The 16269-nt window shown below is 25.5% G+C and overlaps 1 protein-coding gene across 4 annotated transcripts; it reads right to left on the bottom strand.

Annotated features, from left to right (window-relative positions):
• Positions 1-6733: 6733 nt before the first annotated feature.
• LOC129305210 (elongation factor 1-gamma-like) lies at positions 6734-12544 on the bottom strand. 4 transcript variants are annotated; one of them, XM_054945198.1, is made up of 7 exons: positions 12499-12544; positions 12320-12364; positions 9786-9935; positions 9181-9241; positions 9037-9089; positions 8285-8386; positions 6734-7342 (listed from the first exon to the last, which is right to left on the bottom strand). In XM_054945198.1, exons 2-7 carry the CDS (start codon positions 12326-12328, stop codon positions 7049-7051), a joined length of 669 nt encoding a protein of 222 aa, XP_054801173.1. In that variant the 5' UTR covers positions 12329-12364; positions 12499-12544; the 3' UTR covers positions 6734-7048. The 4 variants fall into 4 exon arrangements, with proteins under 4 accessions (XP_054801173.1, XP_054801170.1, XP_054801172.1 ...); XM_054945195.1 differs by adding an exon at positions 11712-11746 and having other exon boundaries at positions 12320-12539; XM_054945197.1 differs by having other exon boundaries at positions 12320-12533.
• Positions 12545-16269: the final 3725 nt, after the last annotated feature.

Below are 16269 nucleotides of genomic sequence, written 5' to 3'. Positions count from 1 at the left end.
ACATTGCGCTGTGATGGCCTGGTGGGGTTACAATTAATTTTAAGAAGAATTAGGCAATGGTCGTCAAGTAATTACTCGAGACTCCAGTAATAAAATTAGAGTAAACTATAGTCACATTTCCTCTATTTTGATATCATTAAAAATTTTAAAATACTTAATTTTAGTTCAATTTTTAATATCATAAAAAAATTTAAAATACTTAATTTTTTTATTAGTAATTAATTTGTCTTTATAATCTAATTGTACGTTTCCCTCTTTCAATTTTAAAAACTTTAAATAATTAAATGTGCGGCCAGTTAAATAAATAATTTAAAACTTTATTTTAAAATTAATAAAATTTTAAAAAAATAAACATAAATCATATTAAATCCTTATTTTATTTCTCGCCCAAAAATCCTTATTTCAATATTTTTTTAATTGTGTATTTAAAATATTAATTTAACCGATTTATGTATTTAATGTTTTTTAAAATACTAAATAAATGCATTTAAAAAATTAAAATATAAAATAAAAATTAAAAAAGTAAAAAAAAACATATGCATTAATATTTTTGGTAATTTAAATAATTTTTAAATAATATTTATATTTAAAAGGGGTATTTTAGTGTAACATATAAAAATTAACTGTCAATAGATTGATGAATGAAAATAAAATCATAAAAATATAGCAGGTATTTGTGTTTTGTAATTATTTATATAAAAAATACTAGTATAAGCTTCAAAAATATATGAAAAGGGACACATATGTAGTTAAAATAAATAAATAAATAATCAAAATATTTTAAAAAGAATGATAATAAAGTCCTAAAAAGATGAATTAATTATATTTAAATTCTTAAAAAATTTATATAAAATAAATTATAAATATGAATTCAGACAATTATAAATAAAAATATAAATTGTAAGCTAATTATTATATTTACAATTTAAATATCATATTTATAATTAAAATTTTGAAATTAGCAACTCTTTAAATTAATATTTACAAATAAGTTTTTAAAAAATTATTAAAAATTTCACTGTCGTTAATTTTTATTATTTAAAATTTAACTGTCATTCTGTAACATCCCAATTTAAATTTTAATAGTTAATTTGGGTTAATAGAAATTTTAAAAAAAATATTTAGAGTTAAGCAAATTAATAGGAGATGATTATTAAATCTAACTTAGGATATAATTTTAAATTAAAAAAATTAATTAATAAAAAAATATTAAATTATTATTATTATTATTATTATTATTATTAAAAGATATAAAAAAAAGAGAGAGAAGAAGAAGAAGAAGTGGCTGTGCTTTCGGCGCTCTCCAGGCAATCGTAACATATATAATAATAAAAAAAATAAGAAAAGAAAGAAGGAATATTAAAAAAATTAAAAAAATGAAATGACAAAAGGGAGGCAGACGTTTACGTGTGTGCATTGAAGAAAACAAAAGAAAGAGAGTAAAGGCTGTGGGACCCATGCTTGTTTTAAAAAAAAACACTTTGCCTTATTTCATCTATTTCTCTTCCTTCTTTCTTCATCTGCGTCTGGTGCGAACAGAGAGCGAGCAAGAGAACACGAATGACGCTGCGGCGATAGGAGCTGATTCAGAAGGCGATGCTTCATAATGGAATACTTCAAATGAGATTTTAAGTATTCTAAGATTAGGTAAGTGTTCTAAACATTTTTCTTAGTTGTTTTTCCCTTTGAGCTGCAGATTTTAAGATTTTGAAAAATCTAGAGTTTGAAAGAGGGATGAATTTTTGGTGAGAAAATCTGGTTGTTGAGATTGTTGATAGTGTAATAAATATTCTAGAATATTATTTTGTTGATAGAATTGGAATTTGAGGCATTTGAGTTTATCTCTAGATCCCTATGGGTAAATTTTTGGTTAAATCTGAAAATATAAATTGATTTGTTGATATTTAGATGATTATTTGAGATGAGAAATAAATTATTATGACTATAGAATAATGATTTTAGGCTTGAAATTAAGTTTCCAATTTTTGGATATTTTTATGTGCGAATTTTTGGAATAAAAAGAGAAATTTTGATATTAAAAAATTATTTGAATGAAATTATTGTGAAGGAGACTATTGAACCAAGTAGATAGGTTCAAATACATAAAATTAAATTTTAGAATTTAAGAGACTAAGACTAATTTCTTAAAAAAATAAATAAATATAAAATAAAATAAATACTTAGGTGTTAGAGTATGAGTGAAAATTGTGTTAATAATATTATTGACACATTGAGATATGATCAATTGTAGATTAATTTTCTTTTGACATCATTCAAGCTTTGAAAAGCTTTGGAAGTGTTGTAACTTGAGGGGTAACCTTTGACCTCTCAAAGGTTGAGGTAACCGGGGGAAATCTATTTTATGCATTTGTATGTTAATTAATTAATTATGTTGGTGAAACAAAAGAATATATATATATATATATATATATCTAAATTTAAAATAGTTGTTTGTAATGCATGTGGCTTTGTTGAGACCTTATGATTTATGACCAAGTTAATTGTGACTTGTAAGTAATGAGATTGATGGCTGATGATTATGTGTATACTCTTGGTTATAAGTTGTGGATTATGCACAGTGATGAAAGTCGATGAGCATGTGGGATAATTTTGAAATATATATATGAGTTTTTGAAATGCATTTTCTCATGAGCATGATCATATGACGGGCGTTCGCCTTGGTGAAGGAGTTAGCAGTTATGCAAAATCCATATAGTACTTGGCTATTAACTAATAATCCTAGATGTTATAGCCGCTACTTACCTTGTAAAGTACTGTAGCATTGTTCCTATTAAGGGATTTGACCCTACTGGCCTACCTGAAGTTTTGGATAGAGCTAGTTTTGGGTATGACACCCCATAGTGTATGATTTGGGGGAAACCGTGTTCATAAGTGAGTAAGGTAACCTTGGCCCGGTAGCCCCTCATGATATGATTAAGGCCTTGGGGTAGTCTCACCACATGGACGATCCCTTTTGGTTGTTGACCCACGAATTTCATGTCAGAGAAAATAAGGGGGATATAAGGAAGAGATCGATCATGCATATTATTATTATTATGCCATTTGAGTGATTGATGGCTATGTTGAGAATATGATTGTAATTGTAGAAATGAGAACATGTAGTAATTATGCGAATAATGTATATGTGGTTATTTGTATAAATTTTGTACTTGACTTTATTCTTGAAATTATTCACATGAGTTAAATATTAATGTGATTAACATGTTATTAATGTGATTGTTTGAATGGTCACATTAATTAATTTATTGGCCACTTGCAATCATGATTAATTATCATGCATTTGTATAACTTAAATGTATCTTGGTTATTGAGTGGTTGTACTCATCCCTCTCTTTTAACATATTACAGGAGCTAGCTCATCTGAGAATAATAGAGAAAAGGAGCATTAGGCCAAGTGATAATAATCACTTTTGTAGGCCTCTCTCCTCTTATGTTAATATATGTATTTAGTTTATGATATTGCCAATTAGGATAATATATTCTTAATACACTTACACTATGGGTTTTGTGTTGGATAGAAAGACATTTTGGGCCCTTGAGAATGTGTTTTGATGTTTGTATTATAGTAATGGGCCAAAATATTTGTGCAAGTAAAAATAGTTATTATCATGCTTTCGCGTATGTTTAATTAAATGATATGAATTTTGAAAATATTTTAAAGACTTGAGATCTCTTTGTATTAAATAGTTTGTAAAAAAAATACATGTTAAGAATTTATTTAGGTTAATCTTGTAATGAATAATCCATTTGGATTAATTCTTGATTAACCATGATTAGTGTGATAATTAAGTCCTAATTTAGGACGTCCTTTACACATTCTCCTAATATTTTTTGAAACTTAATTACTCTTTGTATGTGTTTTGAAATTATACTATAACTAAAAACTAAAACTAAATTTATTTGCATAGCAGTATATAGTATTCTAAATTTTTTCAGAAACAGTGTAATTTTATTCCTATTATTTAAAAAGCTAAGTTCAACCAATAATTGAATTATAAAATTTAAAAAGTTACATTAAATAATTTTATAAAAAATTTAAAAAAAATATAATTTTGGATCCTTACACTTTAATCAAGTATTATTATAAGTTTTTGCACTTTTTTTAATGTTTTAAGTTTCTATATTTTTTTTAGTATTTTAGTTCTTTTCATAAGCAGTATTATAGGGACTTAACGTGCAGATGGAGAAAAGTTTAGAGACTTAAAATATTAAAAATAAAATATAAAGACCTATAGTGAAACTTGAACAAATTGTAGGAGTTAAATTTATGTTTTTTAAGATTAATATTATTGAGTTCTAAAATTGTAAATAAATTTTATGAGATTAATATTTTTCCCATATAAAATATTAAAATACTATTTTAATCTACTAATAGATAATTACATATCAGATTATTATTATTATTAGTAAAAATATTTATAAAAATTATTTTAAATTGCAAAAGTCTTGAGTTTGAGCATATATAAAGGCAGAAAATGTTTTTAAAAAAATTATCTTCAATTAAACTTAACAATTAAAAAAACTACTTTTAATTCAACCAGCAATATTCAAATCTGATTTAATCAAATAATCAGGTAAAAAAATAAAAAACTTTAGTGACATATATTTTAATGATTGCCAAAAGAAAATGATTGCTAAAAGAGAATACCAACACGAAGAGACTAAATGCCTGTTTAGATGTTCCTTGAAAGCACGTTCAAATCATATTTGATATATTTGGTCAAAAAAAAAATCATATTTAATATGTAGTTTTATCGAATTCAATAAATAATTAAATTCTCAAATATGTTTTTGTCAAATGCAAATTGAAAACTAAACACACAATAAACTAGAAAAGGAAAATATGTTTATGAAGCTTGAAGCAGATTGCTTTCTTCTGTGCCTCTTATTTCATGTGATATAGTTTGTGAAAAATAAATGAGTCATGTGATCATGTCGGCTTAAGAAGAAATTAATGTAAAAACTAGTAGAGAAGTTGTCAAAACCTGTGACATATATTTATGCTCATTAAAATTTAATAATCTAAAGTTTGATATGTTGGTAAAAAATTATATAAATACCTCTATATACATTTTAATGAAAATTTAACATGGCTAGTCATTTTCTTTATCATATAAAATTTGATTTCTAATTGAATCATGCACATTATCCCTCCATCTCAAATTATAAAACAATTTAAAACAATCTTACACATAACAAGAAAACTCAATAATAACACTTTACTAATTTATTTTCTTAATATATTTCAAAAAACACCCTTTATTTAATATAATTTTAAATCTATAATCATTTCAATTCTCTTTTCACACAAAAGGTAATATTAAAAAAATTATCATCAATAAAGTATAAAATTTTTTTATTAAATTATTTTATATTTTAAAAAAATAAAATACCATCAAAGTTGTCTTAGGGGTATAACATAGGCAAAGAAAAAAGGTAGTTAAAAGTTTTAATTCTCTCATTAATGCTCCAACTTTCGCATTTCAAATGCAAAAACCACATTATTCATTATTATGAGATAATTAATTATCAGATTATTATTATTATTATTATTATTATTAAAAAAAACATTTATAAAAATTATTAAATATTAAAAATATTATTATTAAAAAAATATATTATTATTAAGGATAAATGATGATCTCCCTTTAAGTTATGTTTGATTCAAGGTGGGGGAAGAAGGGATGGGAGGCAAGTGTTTTTATGTTACATTATTTGGTTTTATTAGAAGGGAGGGGAGGTGAAAGGTTTTTTATGATTTTTCGTTTGATTCACAAATGTATCATTATATATTATTATATCCTTATATATTAAAATTTATCTTATTTTTACTTCTTTTCATGTAAATCAATTTTATAATAGCAATTTCGTTGACTCACTTTCTATAAAAAAAAAAATACATTAAATCTCATCACCCAAAAGAGTTTTTAAAAAAAATTAAAACAACAGTATTATTTAAACAAAAATATAAACAAAATGATATAAAAAAAACAGTTTTTCTCCCGTGCTACTGTACAAACATGCTGAAGATGAGGCTCTTTGAATTTTTACAAACTTCACCTGTGGGCATTTGGATGTAGAGTTCGTATATTTTATTTTTCACCTGTGGGCAGCTGTGGAATATAACAAAATGAAGAAAGATAAATCAGTCAAAAAATTCAATTCCCCTAAATAAAAAGCCCAATTTGGAGGAAATCAAAATAATTGAAGGGGAAGGCTATTTTGGCTTCCCTCACCCCTCAAATTTCTTAACCAAACAACCCCTCATTTCTTCGTCTCTCCAAAACCTCCCAATCAATCATATTATTAGTCACCCTAAGGTTAAAGTGATATTAAGCAGTAAAACTTGGCCTGCATCCACAAGCAATCCACAATTTTTAGAGACCTTCCTCTAATTGCCCCCACCCCAGCACGATGGTCTCGGATCTTCTCTACTCACAAAATTAATATGGAGTATGTTCTGAGGGAAAGCAAACATTAAAATCAAATGTATAACTGTATACGCTCTCATTTAATATTATAAAGAGTTTTTTTTAAATTACATTATAAAATATAAAATATTTTGAACCTTTCAATATATAATTAATAAAATTTATTTAAAAATATTCTTAATCAGGGGTGTAATTGATAACACCTTATTAAATAAAAATAAATTTAAAAAACATGTATGGTTTTAAAGATAATAAATAAACTAATTCATTGGAAGATATAATTTGGTTAAGAGTATCTTATAATATTAAATAAAGGGATTATAAATTGTTTTTTCCTACCATCCCCTCCAAATACACATTTTACATTTATTTTGTGAATATAGAAAATCCAAACCACATCTTAGACTTCAATATAAAATAAACAATATAATAAATTTTATTCAACAAAGATACCTCACAAGTAATTAACTTAAACAGCCTTCCAACTAAGATTAACTTTTCACAAGGCTTGGACGAAGCTCCCCCGCTATTCCCTCTTCTCGGGGCTTCTCAAGCTCTTATTGGGCCTCATTGTTCAATTGGGCCTTCTTGGATGATTAATAAGGCATCTGTGGAGCTTGCAGAGGAAGAACAGCCTCAGTCTGCTTAACGTCACCTATGATCGTTTGGAATTTGGGCTCATGGACTAAGGCCCAAAAGTATCTCTCTACGTGAGGGAACTCTGAGGTGAAGCCCTTGGTCATGAGGCGAGTGAAACCTCTATGCAAATTGCACGTCATGATGATGTCAGCTAAGGTCACAGATTGCCCAACCAGGTAAGTATTAGAAGCGAGGTGAGTGTTCAATGCCCCCAAGGCTCTCTTCAATGCAGAAATTTTAGCTTCCTCAACCTTCATCAACACCAAAATTTCAAAAAAAAAAAAAAAATCTCAATGCATCGTGATATTAGTTATTAATAGAAATTAGACAAGTTACAGAAAACAACTCAATAATTTATAACATTAGTTCCAATGCTCCCACCAAATAATATGCAGGTATATGTTCATCTGTGTGTGTGTGAGTTGAGTCTGCATCCTAAAATTTTTAGGGTTTTTTTTTTATTTTATGGAATCACACTTCATGTACTTCGCAATGATGAGCATGGAATACTTATCATTAATCTAAATCATTCAGATTAATTTTTATTTTAATTATCTTAATTTAATTTTTATATTTTACAATTTTTTTATTTTAACAAATTCTGAATCTAAAGTAAATATAATTTTTATAATTGATATTTTTTAAAAAATAAATTTATCATTTAAAAAAATTAAAAATTACAAAATTTAAATTTAAACCACTTAAGTTAAGCGTGGATTATGTAGATCTCACTACAACAAAAAGCATGCAGTGTTTCACTGTTCAACACTATGATAAGCACCCATTAAAGACTTGGTCCTTCATTGCTCACAAGGTATTATCATGATCTTTTTTTTTTTTTTTTGGCTCTCACTTAAGTATTCTCATTGCATATTTCAGATTTGAATTCAAGATCACCTCTTGTTAAAATAGATCAACCTCTCACTATATAAAAAACGTTGAATTAGGGATGAAAAATTCCATTGCTAATCAATACAGATTTTGATGCTAAATGAATTAGTGATGGTATTAGCAACTTAATAAGTCTATTAGTAAAAACATCATCATTAATTTATTAGTAATATACTTTTAAATTTTGTTCACTAATTAGTGTTGGAATTAGTGATAGAAATGCTGTATGATAAGGCTGTATTCTCCTCAACACAAATATTATCCACATGCAAATAGAAATCAGTGTTGTCTGAAGATCTTACGGGAAGATGGTAAGGGGCTTGTCCATTTCTTGGTCGGTACCAAGCATTAATATTAGCGTCTATTTCTAATGTGGAAAAGTCAATCCACTGTTCAATTTGAGCCTGAAACATTCCAAAAGAAAACATGGATGAGGTTAAGAGTGGGGAAAAAAAACCAGCAATAAATGCCATGTCTCTTTCTAGAATTCACAAGTTGAGAGAAGCATCAAAGAATAATCCCTTAAATGGGGAGAACGACTATAAAACCCGATAGAAGAAGTGAAAATGCCAAAAAAAAAAAATTCACAAAATGCTAAAATATCCTTGAAGTCTCTAGTTTCTTTAATGTAAACATATTTTTACACGCAATTATCAAAATACCCTTATATTATTATATATTAAAAAAATCCAGCCCTCCATGTTTTAATATAAAGGTACTTTAGTGATTGAATATAAAAACATATTTATATTAAAGGAATCTGGGGCTTTAAGAATATTTTAGCATTTCATGAGATTTTATTGTATTTTTATGTTCCTGTGGGACTTTATAATAACTATCCCATGTTTTTTAATTATAGGAATTCCAAATCATTTGCTTATCTTTCCTATCAAGCTAAAATATTTTTATTTCAAAAGTTTAAAATATTATTAAGTTTTATAAAAGTAAATTAAAACAGAATTTGAATTGTTCAATTATTATTTGAACAGTTCAAATTATTTAAGATTATATCATTTTATATGCAAAGGGAAAAGGGAGATTGATAAAAACGTACATAGTCAATGAGAGAAGATCCATACAATGCATTGTCACTCTTCAACCGAGCAACTGCACCAACTCAACCAAAAAACACTTAAACACCCTCCAATTCAATGCATAACACAAATTCATTTTAATATAAAAAAAATGATCTTATTACCATAGCGAGCAATTGCATTACTCTCAAATATTGGACCATTTGGTGTTTCCAACACAGGAACCTGAAAGGACAGTGTGTCTCTATAAGTTCAATACATTCAAAAAAATATAATAAAACTTTTATTCTCTTAAGTTTTTCTTAATCAATTATTGATTTGGTTTTGGAAAAAAATATAACTTTGGACCCTTGCATTTTATTATAAGTTTTGCATTTTTTTGGTATTATAAATCTTTTTTTCTTTGGTGTTTTAAATTCTTATAACACCACTCATAAAGTGACCTAAAATATTATAAAATAAAAATATATAGATCTAAAATACCGAAAAACAAGTGTAAGGATACAAAGTTATATTTTTTTTATTTTTAAAGTTTAATTTTTATCAATCAAATCCTTAAAATTTCAAAATCATGCGCAATTTATTCTTTTAATTTAAGGGGGAAAACATCACAAGGACTAATTCTGTGTGCTTACAAAATTTTAGAAATGTAGTTAATAAAAATTAAACTTCAAGGATTAAATTGATAATTAAGATAAACTTAAAGAAACACAAGTTTCATTATTCTACTAAAAAAGCTTATCCTAATTAGAATAAGATTATAGCATACCTTGCCAATAGGGTTCATGTTGAGATATTGAGGAGTTTTATTAGAAACACCCATCTCAAAATTTGGTGCAAGTTTAACTTCCACACCACTATACTCTGCTGTAATGAATATCTTGTAAGTATTTTTGTTTGTTTTCCGTGCATGCAAGGTCTACAACACATAAAAAGTAAGTGAATAAATAAGAGAGAAGCCTCAGTTATTAGATAGTCTAAGAAATATCCTAATATAAACAAACTAGTCCTCATATAAACAAAAAGATTAAAGGAAATGTTACCACCAAGAAGCAAGAACCATTTGGCTCAATAACATGAGCATTCCACTTTGATGTAAGTTGTTGTGAGTTCTATTCTTCATAAGTGGAAAAATAGGTTGGATTAAGTTATATGGGGTTGTTGGTTAGTTCGAGATGACATGTGTGTTGGGTGGTTGAGTATTGTATGTGTGTTTCTTCTTACATAGGGAGGGTTAGTTAGAAAGTTTTTTTTTTTTTCAAAAAAACATTTTGCCTTCTAATGATTTGAGCAAGAACATTTAGTATCCCAATTTTTTTTTAATGATTCAATGTTATTCTTAAACGGTTAAAAACAATGGATTGTTATCCCTACATATAGTTAACAAAAGTTAACATTGATTTGACTTCAAAAATTATAAAAAAAACCTAAAAATTACAAAAAAATTTTAAAAATTACATATAAGTACCATACTAAAAAATAAATACTACAAGATAAATATTATTTCTTATCATCTAATAGACTAAAATATTATTTTGAACAACACTTTGATAGGCTATTGGATGTTTATCGAATCATTATTGTTAGTAACAATACTGATAATTGATTAAAAATATTTTTTTAATAACATCTTATAAAAACATTAACACTTTAATATTTAATAATTTTTATCAGTGCTATTACTAGCAATGCTAATTGATAATTATCCAATAGTTGGTTAAAGTGGCTTGTTAGAATGAATATTTTGATCTTTCACATAAGTAAGAAACGATAGTAGTCTCTTCGAATTTATTTATAATTTAAGAGAATTAATTGATAATTTAAGAAATTTACTTGTATTAATTTTTTTATAGGATCCTTTAATATAATTTTTAGGTCTTTGTCTATTTTAACTAACAGTCAAACTTAACATATTTAATGGTAAAGTAAAATTACACTATTATTAAATGTTAAAAGAAAACATTGCACAAAAAAAAAAATACTTTACATGAATATTTGAAGGGTTAAAATGTACTTTAATTTTGAACAAAACTAGGGGAAGATGTCTTGCTTTATTACAAAGTTTAAAAAAAAATGAATATAATAGCTCAAAACTAATATGATTTCCTAAAGAAGGAAATACATAGAAGCAAAACCCAATTATAAGTGTGAATATGTTTCCACAGATATTTTCTAACTTCTTTTTTTTTTTTAAAAATAATTGTTGGCTAGAGTTTAAATTTAGAGGCGATAAAATTTTTCTATTCAATAACAACTCTATGTAACCTGATTTCATTTATGGGGCTTAGAATTTTCTTGGATTGAAGAGGTGAAAAAGCATATTCAATCCCAAACCATATGCTTAAAATCGGAAATTAAAATCATTTTTTTATAACTGTCTCACGTCCAATGTCATTCATTAATTCAAGTTTGAGTATTATCACGCCCAAATAAAAGATGGATATTTTAAAATAGTTATTTTTAACATAAATTGGAATATTTAATGTTCCTTCAGAGGTAAATCCTTTCTATTTGATGCAAACATCAATCCCATCATTGTCAAAATTCTTTCTTATCTTTATCTTTTTTCTTTTTTCTTTTTTGTTTATCTAAAAGCTCACTGATACTGATAATCCATATCAATCACCAATACAAGAACCTAGAACCTCTCCAAATTCTCATAACATTTAAATAACAGAGTGAGATAAGACATAACAGATTCAAACCTCATCTTCGTACAATATTTTTTGTCTACACAATAATTCAAAACTTCAGATAACAAAGGCTAACACAAGCAGATTGATAAATCAGTTTGGTGTACAGAACATAGTTGTACTCTTGTAAATGTCAGAGAACCAGATCAACACCAATTCAATCAAGGAAAGCCAGACTTTTATAGTTTAAAATTATAAAACACTTGTCCCTATTTGATTTTCTTTACCCAAAACTACATTTGGCATTTAATGATAGTCGATTATTATAATAAAAATTATTTTTAAATATTTTTTTGAAAAGCCAATTTCCCTATTAAATGTCCCTGTTCTCACTTTCAGTTTCAAAAGTTTTAAACTTGTTGGTTTTTCAAATCCATTTTCAAACCTCGTTTGAATGTTTTCACAAAGTTCTTTTTAACATAAATGTACACCTAAATAATATTAAGCTTTTTAAAAGTGAAAAGTAACTTAATTAAAAGTAAAATATAAGGTTATTAAATGAGTTCTATTATACTTTTCATGCAACACGACTTTTAATCTCGAATTTTGTACAACATAAGAGAGCTTGGGATTTAATTATTGAGAAACCAAATATATATATATAACTCACCAGGGCCATGGTTTCACAGAAAAAGACGCTGCTCTTGCTCAAGATCTGATTACCAAAAATAAAGGCCTGTCAATAAGCAGATACTCATAATTTCCGAGGGGGATAAGAATCCTAAAAATGCAAAATTACTCAGAATTAAAAAAGAAGAAGAAGAAGCAAATTTTCATCAAAATTCAAACCAGATTTTAGATAGGAGAGGAAGAGAGAGAGAGAACTGATACTTGGAGAGTTTGAGGAGTGAGAACTTAAAGCACAAGATTTTATAGACAACCCAACCAGAGCTGTTTGAGATTAGTTTATAATAAAGGGTTAATTTCTTAACCCTTAAACAAAACCAAAGGCTAAAAAAATTGAATTATGAATTTAAGATATGATTATCTCATGAATGATGATCTGTATCTGCTTGCTTCAATTTTTTAATTCAATAAAATATGCCATCTTGTTCTTATTAAGTTGGCCAATACTCTGAATCATGTGTTGTGAAAGGCCCATGACTTTAATTACTTGAATAAATAAGCAGAGTTATATTAAAGACACCGTGGGCCAGGGGCGTTTCCGCACCGTTGACTTTAATAGTTTGAATAAATAAATAATCAAATAGAATTATGTTTAAAAAATGATGTATACGTTGTGGCCATTATATGCAATATGCATCTTTACCATTATTATAAAAAAAAATATATCTACTAGTCCTTACATATTTATTTGATTTTGAATCAAGTCCCTACAGTTTATTTTGTTTCATTCAAGCCTTTATAATTTGATCAATTAAATTTTTTAATTTCTAAAAATTAAAATCCTTCAATTTTTTTCTTTTAAAAAAATTAATAAATTTTATATTTTATTAAATGATTATATAACTTTAGAATTAATTACATAATTTCTATAACCCAAAATTTAATATAATTAAGTTGTCTTCTAATTTTGTTATGCATATAGAATTTTCATAAAAATTAATAAAAATGTAAAAAAAATGTATTAAATCAAATTTTCTTTTTTTATTTTGGTTTAAAATATTAAATTAATTTTTTTTTTGTAAATTTCAAGAATATTTTTGTTTTATGAAATTTAATTATTCATTATTAATTTTAACATTTAAGAGTTAATATATATATATATATAATAAATCAAACTATAAGGGTTTAATTAAAAAATAAACTGTAAGGACATAATTTAAAATTGTGTGAGATTATAAGAAATTTCAAATATATTTTTCCTTGTTATAAATAATTAACAAATTATACTATTAAAAAAATGAATAAAGGACTTTAGTAGAACCAATTATAATATTTAACAATTTGTTTCTCCATGCTTTTCAAGCTTTTACAAGGTAGTAGAGGGATGAAATAGTTAACAAAGTCAACGTCAAGCCCGGGAGTTTCTTTAACCAATGGATCATTTTATTTATTTAACATATGAAAAAAATAAAATATTTTTAAATAAATTTTATTCTCAATAAATTAGTAAATATTTTTAAACTAATAATATCTTCTCATGTTTACCCTTATTTAATAGGACATTTCACTTAAAAGTAAACAACAACAACAACAAGCCTTTATCCTATAGGTGGGATCGGCTACATGAATTGTAAGACGCCATTGTGCTCTATCATTTATCAAGCTTTTAGAAATATTATTAATTAAAAGATCGCGTTCCATTATAACGTCTATTGTCCATGTTCATGATAGATTCAACAAAGTTTTACCTTGGCTGTTGATGGTCTAACACAACCCTCCTCCTTTATCCGGGCTTGGGACTGGTTATAAATATAGGCGGAGTTAAAAGTAAATATAAAATAATTTAAAAGTAAATATTTCACTTAAAAGTAAATATAAAATAATTTATTTATTAAAGGTATTTTTGAAAAAAAAAAACCACATTCATTACATCTTAAAATAATAAAAATGCTTTATACTTTTAACATTTAATCTCTCAAAAAATACCTTATAATTTTAAATAAAGGGAATATATTTTGTGTTAACTGTGAGTGTTACCCTTCAATTTTCTTTTTCAAAATAGGGGTGACAAAATTTTGGCATTTTAAATCTGTCTTGATTATCAATTTGGTTTTTGAAGCTTAATCTTTGTCAATTAAATTCTTCAACTTTCTCTAATCTTCCAAGACAAAGGAACAACAAAGTAGTTCATTCACAATATGATAGAAGATTTATGGGGGAAGGAGATGCGTTTCGATGAAAAAGCAACCAGTGATGTTGATGCTTTGGAAGGATGATTCTGCTGTACAATTCTAAAAATTATTATTTATTAATTATATATAGTGACAAAACTTTACAGATTTCATTGATAAAAATTAAATTTTTAAAATCAAATTAATAATTAAGATAAATTTAAGGTTATCCCTTTATTTAATTTTCTTAAGTTTGTATTGATTTTTAGGGGGAAAAAAATAAGGGAAGAATGGTGTGCTCGTAATAATTGATTAATGTGAATTTGTCATAGGAAAAAAATGAGAAAATTAGGGCTTGTTTAGATTTTGTTTCCACTTTTTATTTTTAAAAACTATTTTGTAAGTCAATTTCTAAAAATTATTTTTTAAAACAAAACAAAATGAGAGTGTGTTTGGTTATATTAATTAAAAATAATTTTAGAATTAAAAAATTGACTAATAATTAGATAGTTGGCGGCTAATGATTGTGATTTATAATAATAATTGATTAAGCTAAATGTAATTTGTAATAATCAAATGAAAATATTTTTATAAACAATTACATTCAAAACACTTGTCCAAATGATTTTTAATCTTTTTTAAAATAGAAGATAATTTTTAAAAACAAAAAACAAACAGACTCCTGTATATTTTGAATGGGCTTTTATGTGGTCCTTCAACTATATTTTGTTATGCCACTACTCCTCAAGAGTTTCATTTTTTTTTTTTGGTTCTTAGTTCTTACATATTTGAGTGTGTATCTGACTTAAAAAAAAAAAGGAAATTTGTGTAATATGCTATTTTGATACTTTTAAGCCAACATTTAACTAGCCAATCAACTAATTAACAATATTTTAAATATGTCGTTAATTGAAAGGCAAGCTAGCGTCATCAAGTTTGGCTGAGATTTGTGTATCCTTAACAACATTTAAGAATTTATTGTACTGATAATTTTGATAGAGGAAAAAATTTGAGAAAACTGAGTCTTGTTTGGTTTCTGTTTTAATTTTTTTATTTTAAAAATAAAAAAATTGTTTGGATAAATATTTTTAATTTAATTGTTTTTAAAGCTGCTTTCATTTTTTGTTTGTTAAAAATAAAAATAGAAATATCTTAAAGTTATTTTCATTTTATTTTTCTCATTTTCAAAACATACTACATTTGATTATTGAACAATATGATGAATTTCTATCATAAATTATCATCATTAATTGTTTGTAACCATTACTATCAATCTATTTTTTAATATTAAAACTGTTTTTGAATTAACATAATCAAATAGATTTTTATTTTTTTTATTTTGAAAACAATTATGAAAATTGTATTATATAAAGAATTTTAAAGAAAATAAAAAATGGAATTACAAACCAAATAAGCCCTTAATCTCTTGTTCCTAAAAATTGCATCGATTTTTTATTTTCTCCTTGAACTACTCCTTCCTCATAAATTGTGAGACACTTTTACAGGATTTACTGTTACAAAATATGAAACACTTTAATAAAAATAAAATTTTATTAATAATATTTTTTAATATTATTCTTCTCATTATATTCTCTCTTTAATATTTTTTTATAAATAGTATTAAAAAACGATCATTATTGAAAATATATATTTTTATTTTGAAAAAATAAAATTGTAAAAGGTAGCTTTATCAATACGTGTATTTCGTTTAAAAATATTTTATGATTTAGGAAATATAATTTTTGTCATGCCACTTCTCAAGAGTTTCACTCCTGAAAACATTTAAATGAAAAAAAAAAATTTCCGGGCAGGTTTTTGTAAC

The sequence above is a fragment of the Prosopis cineraria genome, unplaced genomic scaffold (assembly GCF_029017545.1).
Source record: "Prosopis cineraria cultivar Desert tree isolate PC_DT_omini unplaced genomic scaffold, ASM2901754v1 PC3, whole genome shotgun sequence".
NCBI lineage: Eukaryota > Viridiplantae > Streptophyta > Magnoliopsida > Fabales > Fabaceae > Prosopis > Prosopis cineraria.
This window is presented reverse-complemented; position numbering and strand designations above follow the sequence as displayed.

Bases quoted from the DNA above. Each gene is read 5' to 3' on its own strand.
- LOC129305210 (XM_054945195.1), bottom strand. The intron at 9,090-9,180 runs GTAATAAGATCA...GAGTTGGTGCAG, and splicing joins TAATGCAATTGCTCGCTATG to TTGCTCGGTTGAAGAGTGAC. The intron at 8,387-9,036 runs GTACGTTTTTAT...GGAATGTTTCAG, and splicing joins GATCTTCTCTCATTGACTAT to GCTCAAATTGAACAGTGGAT.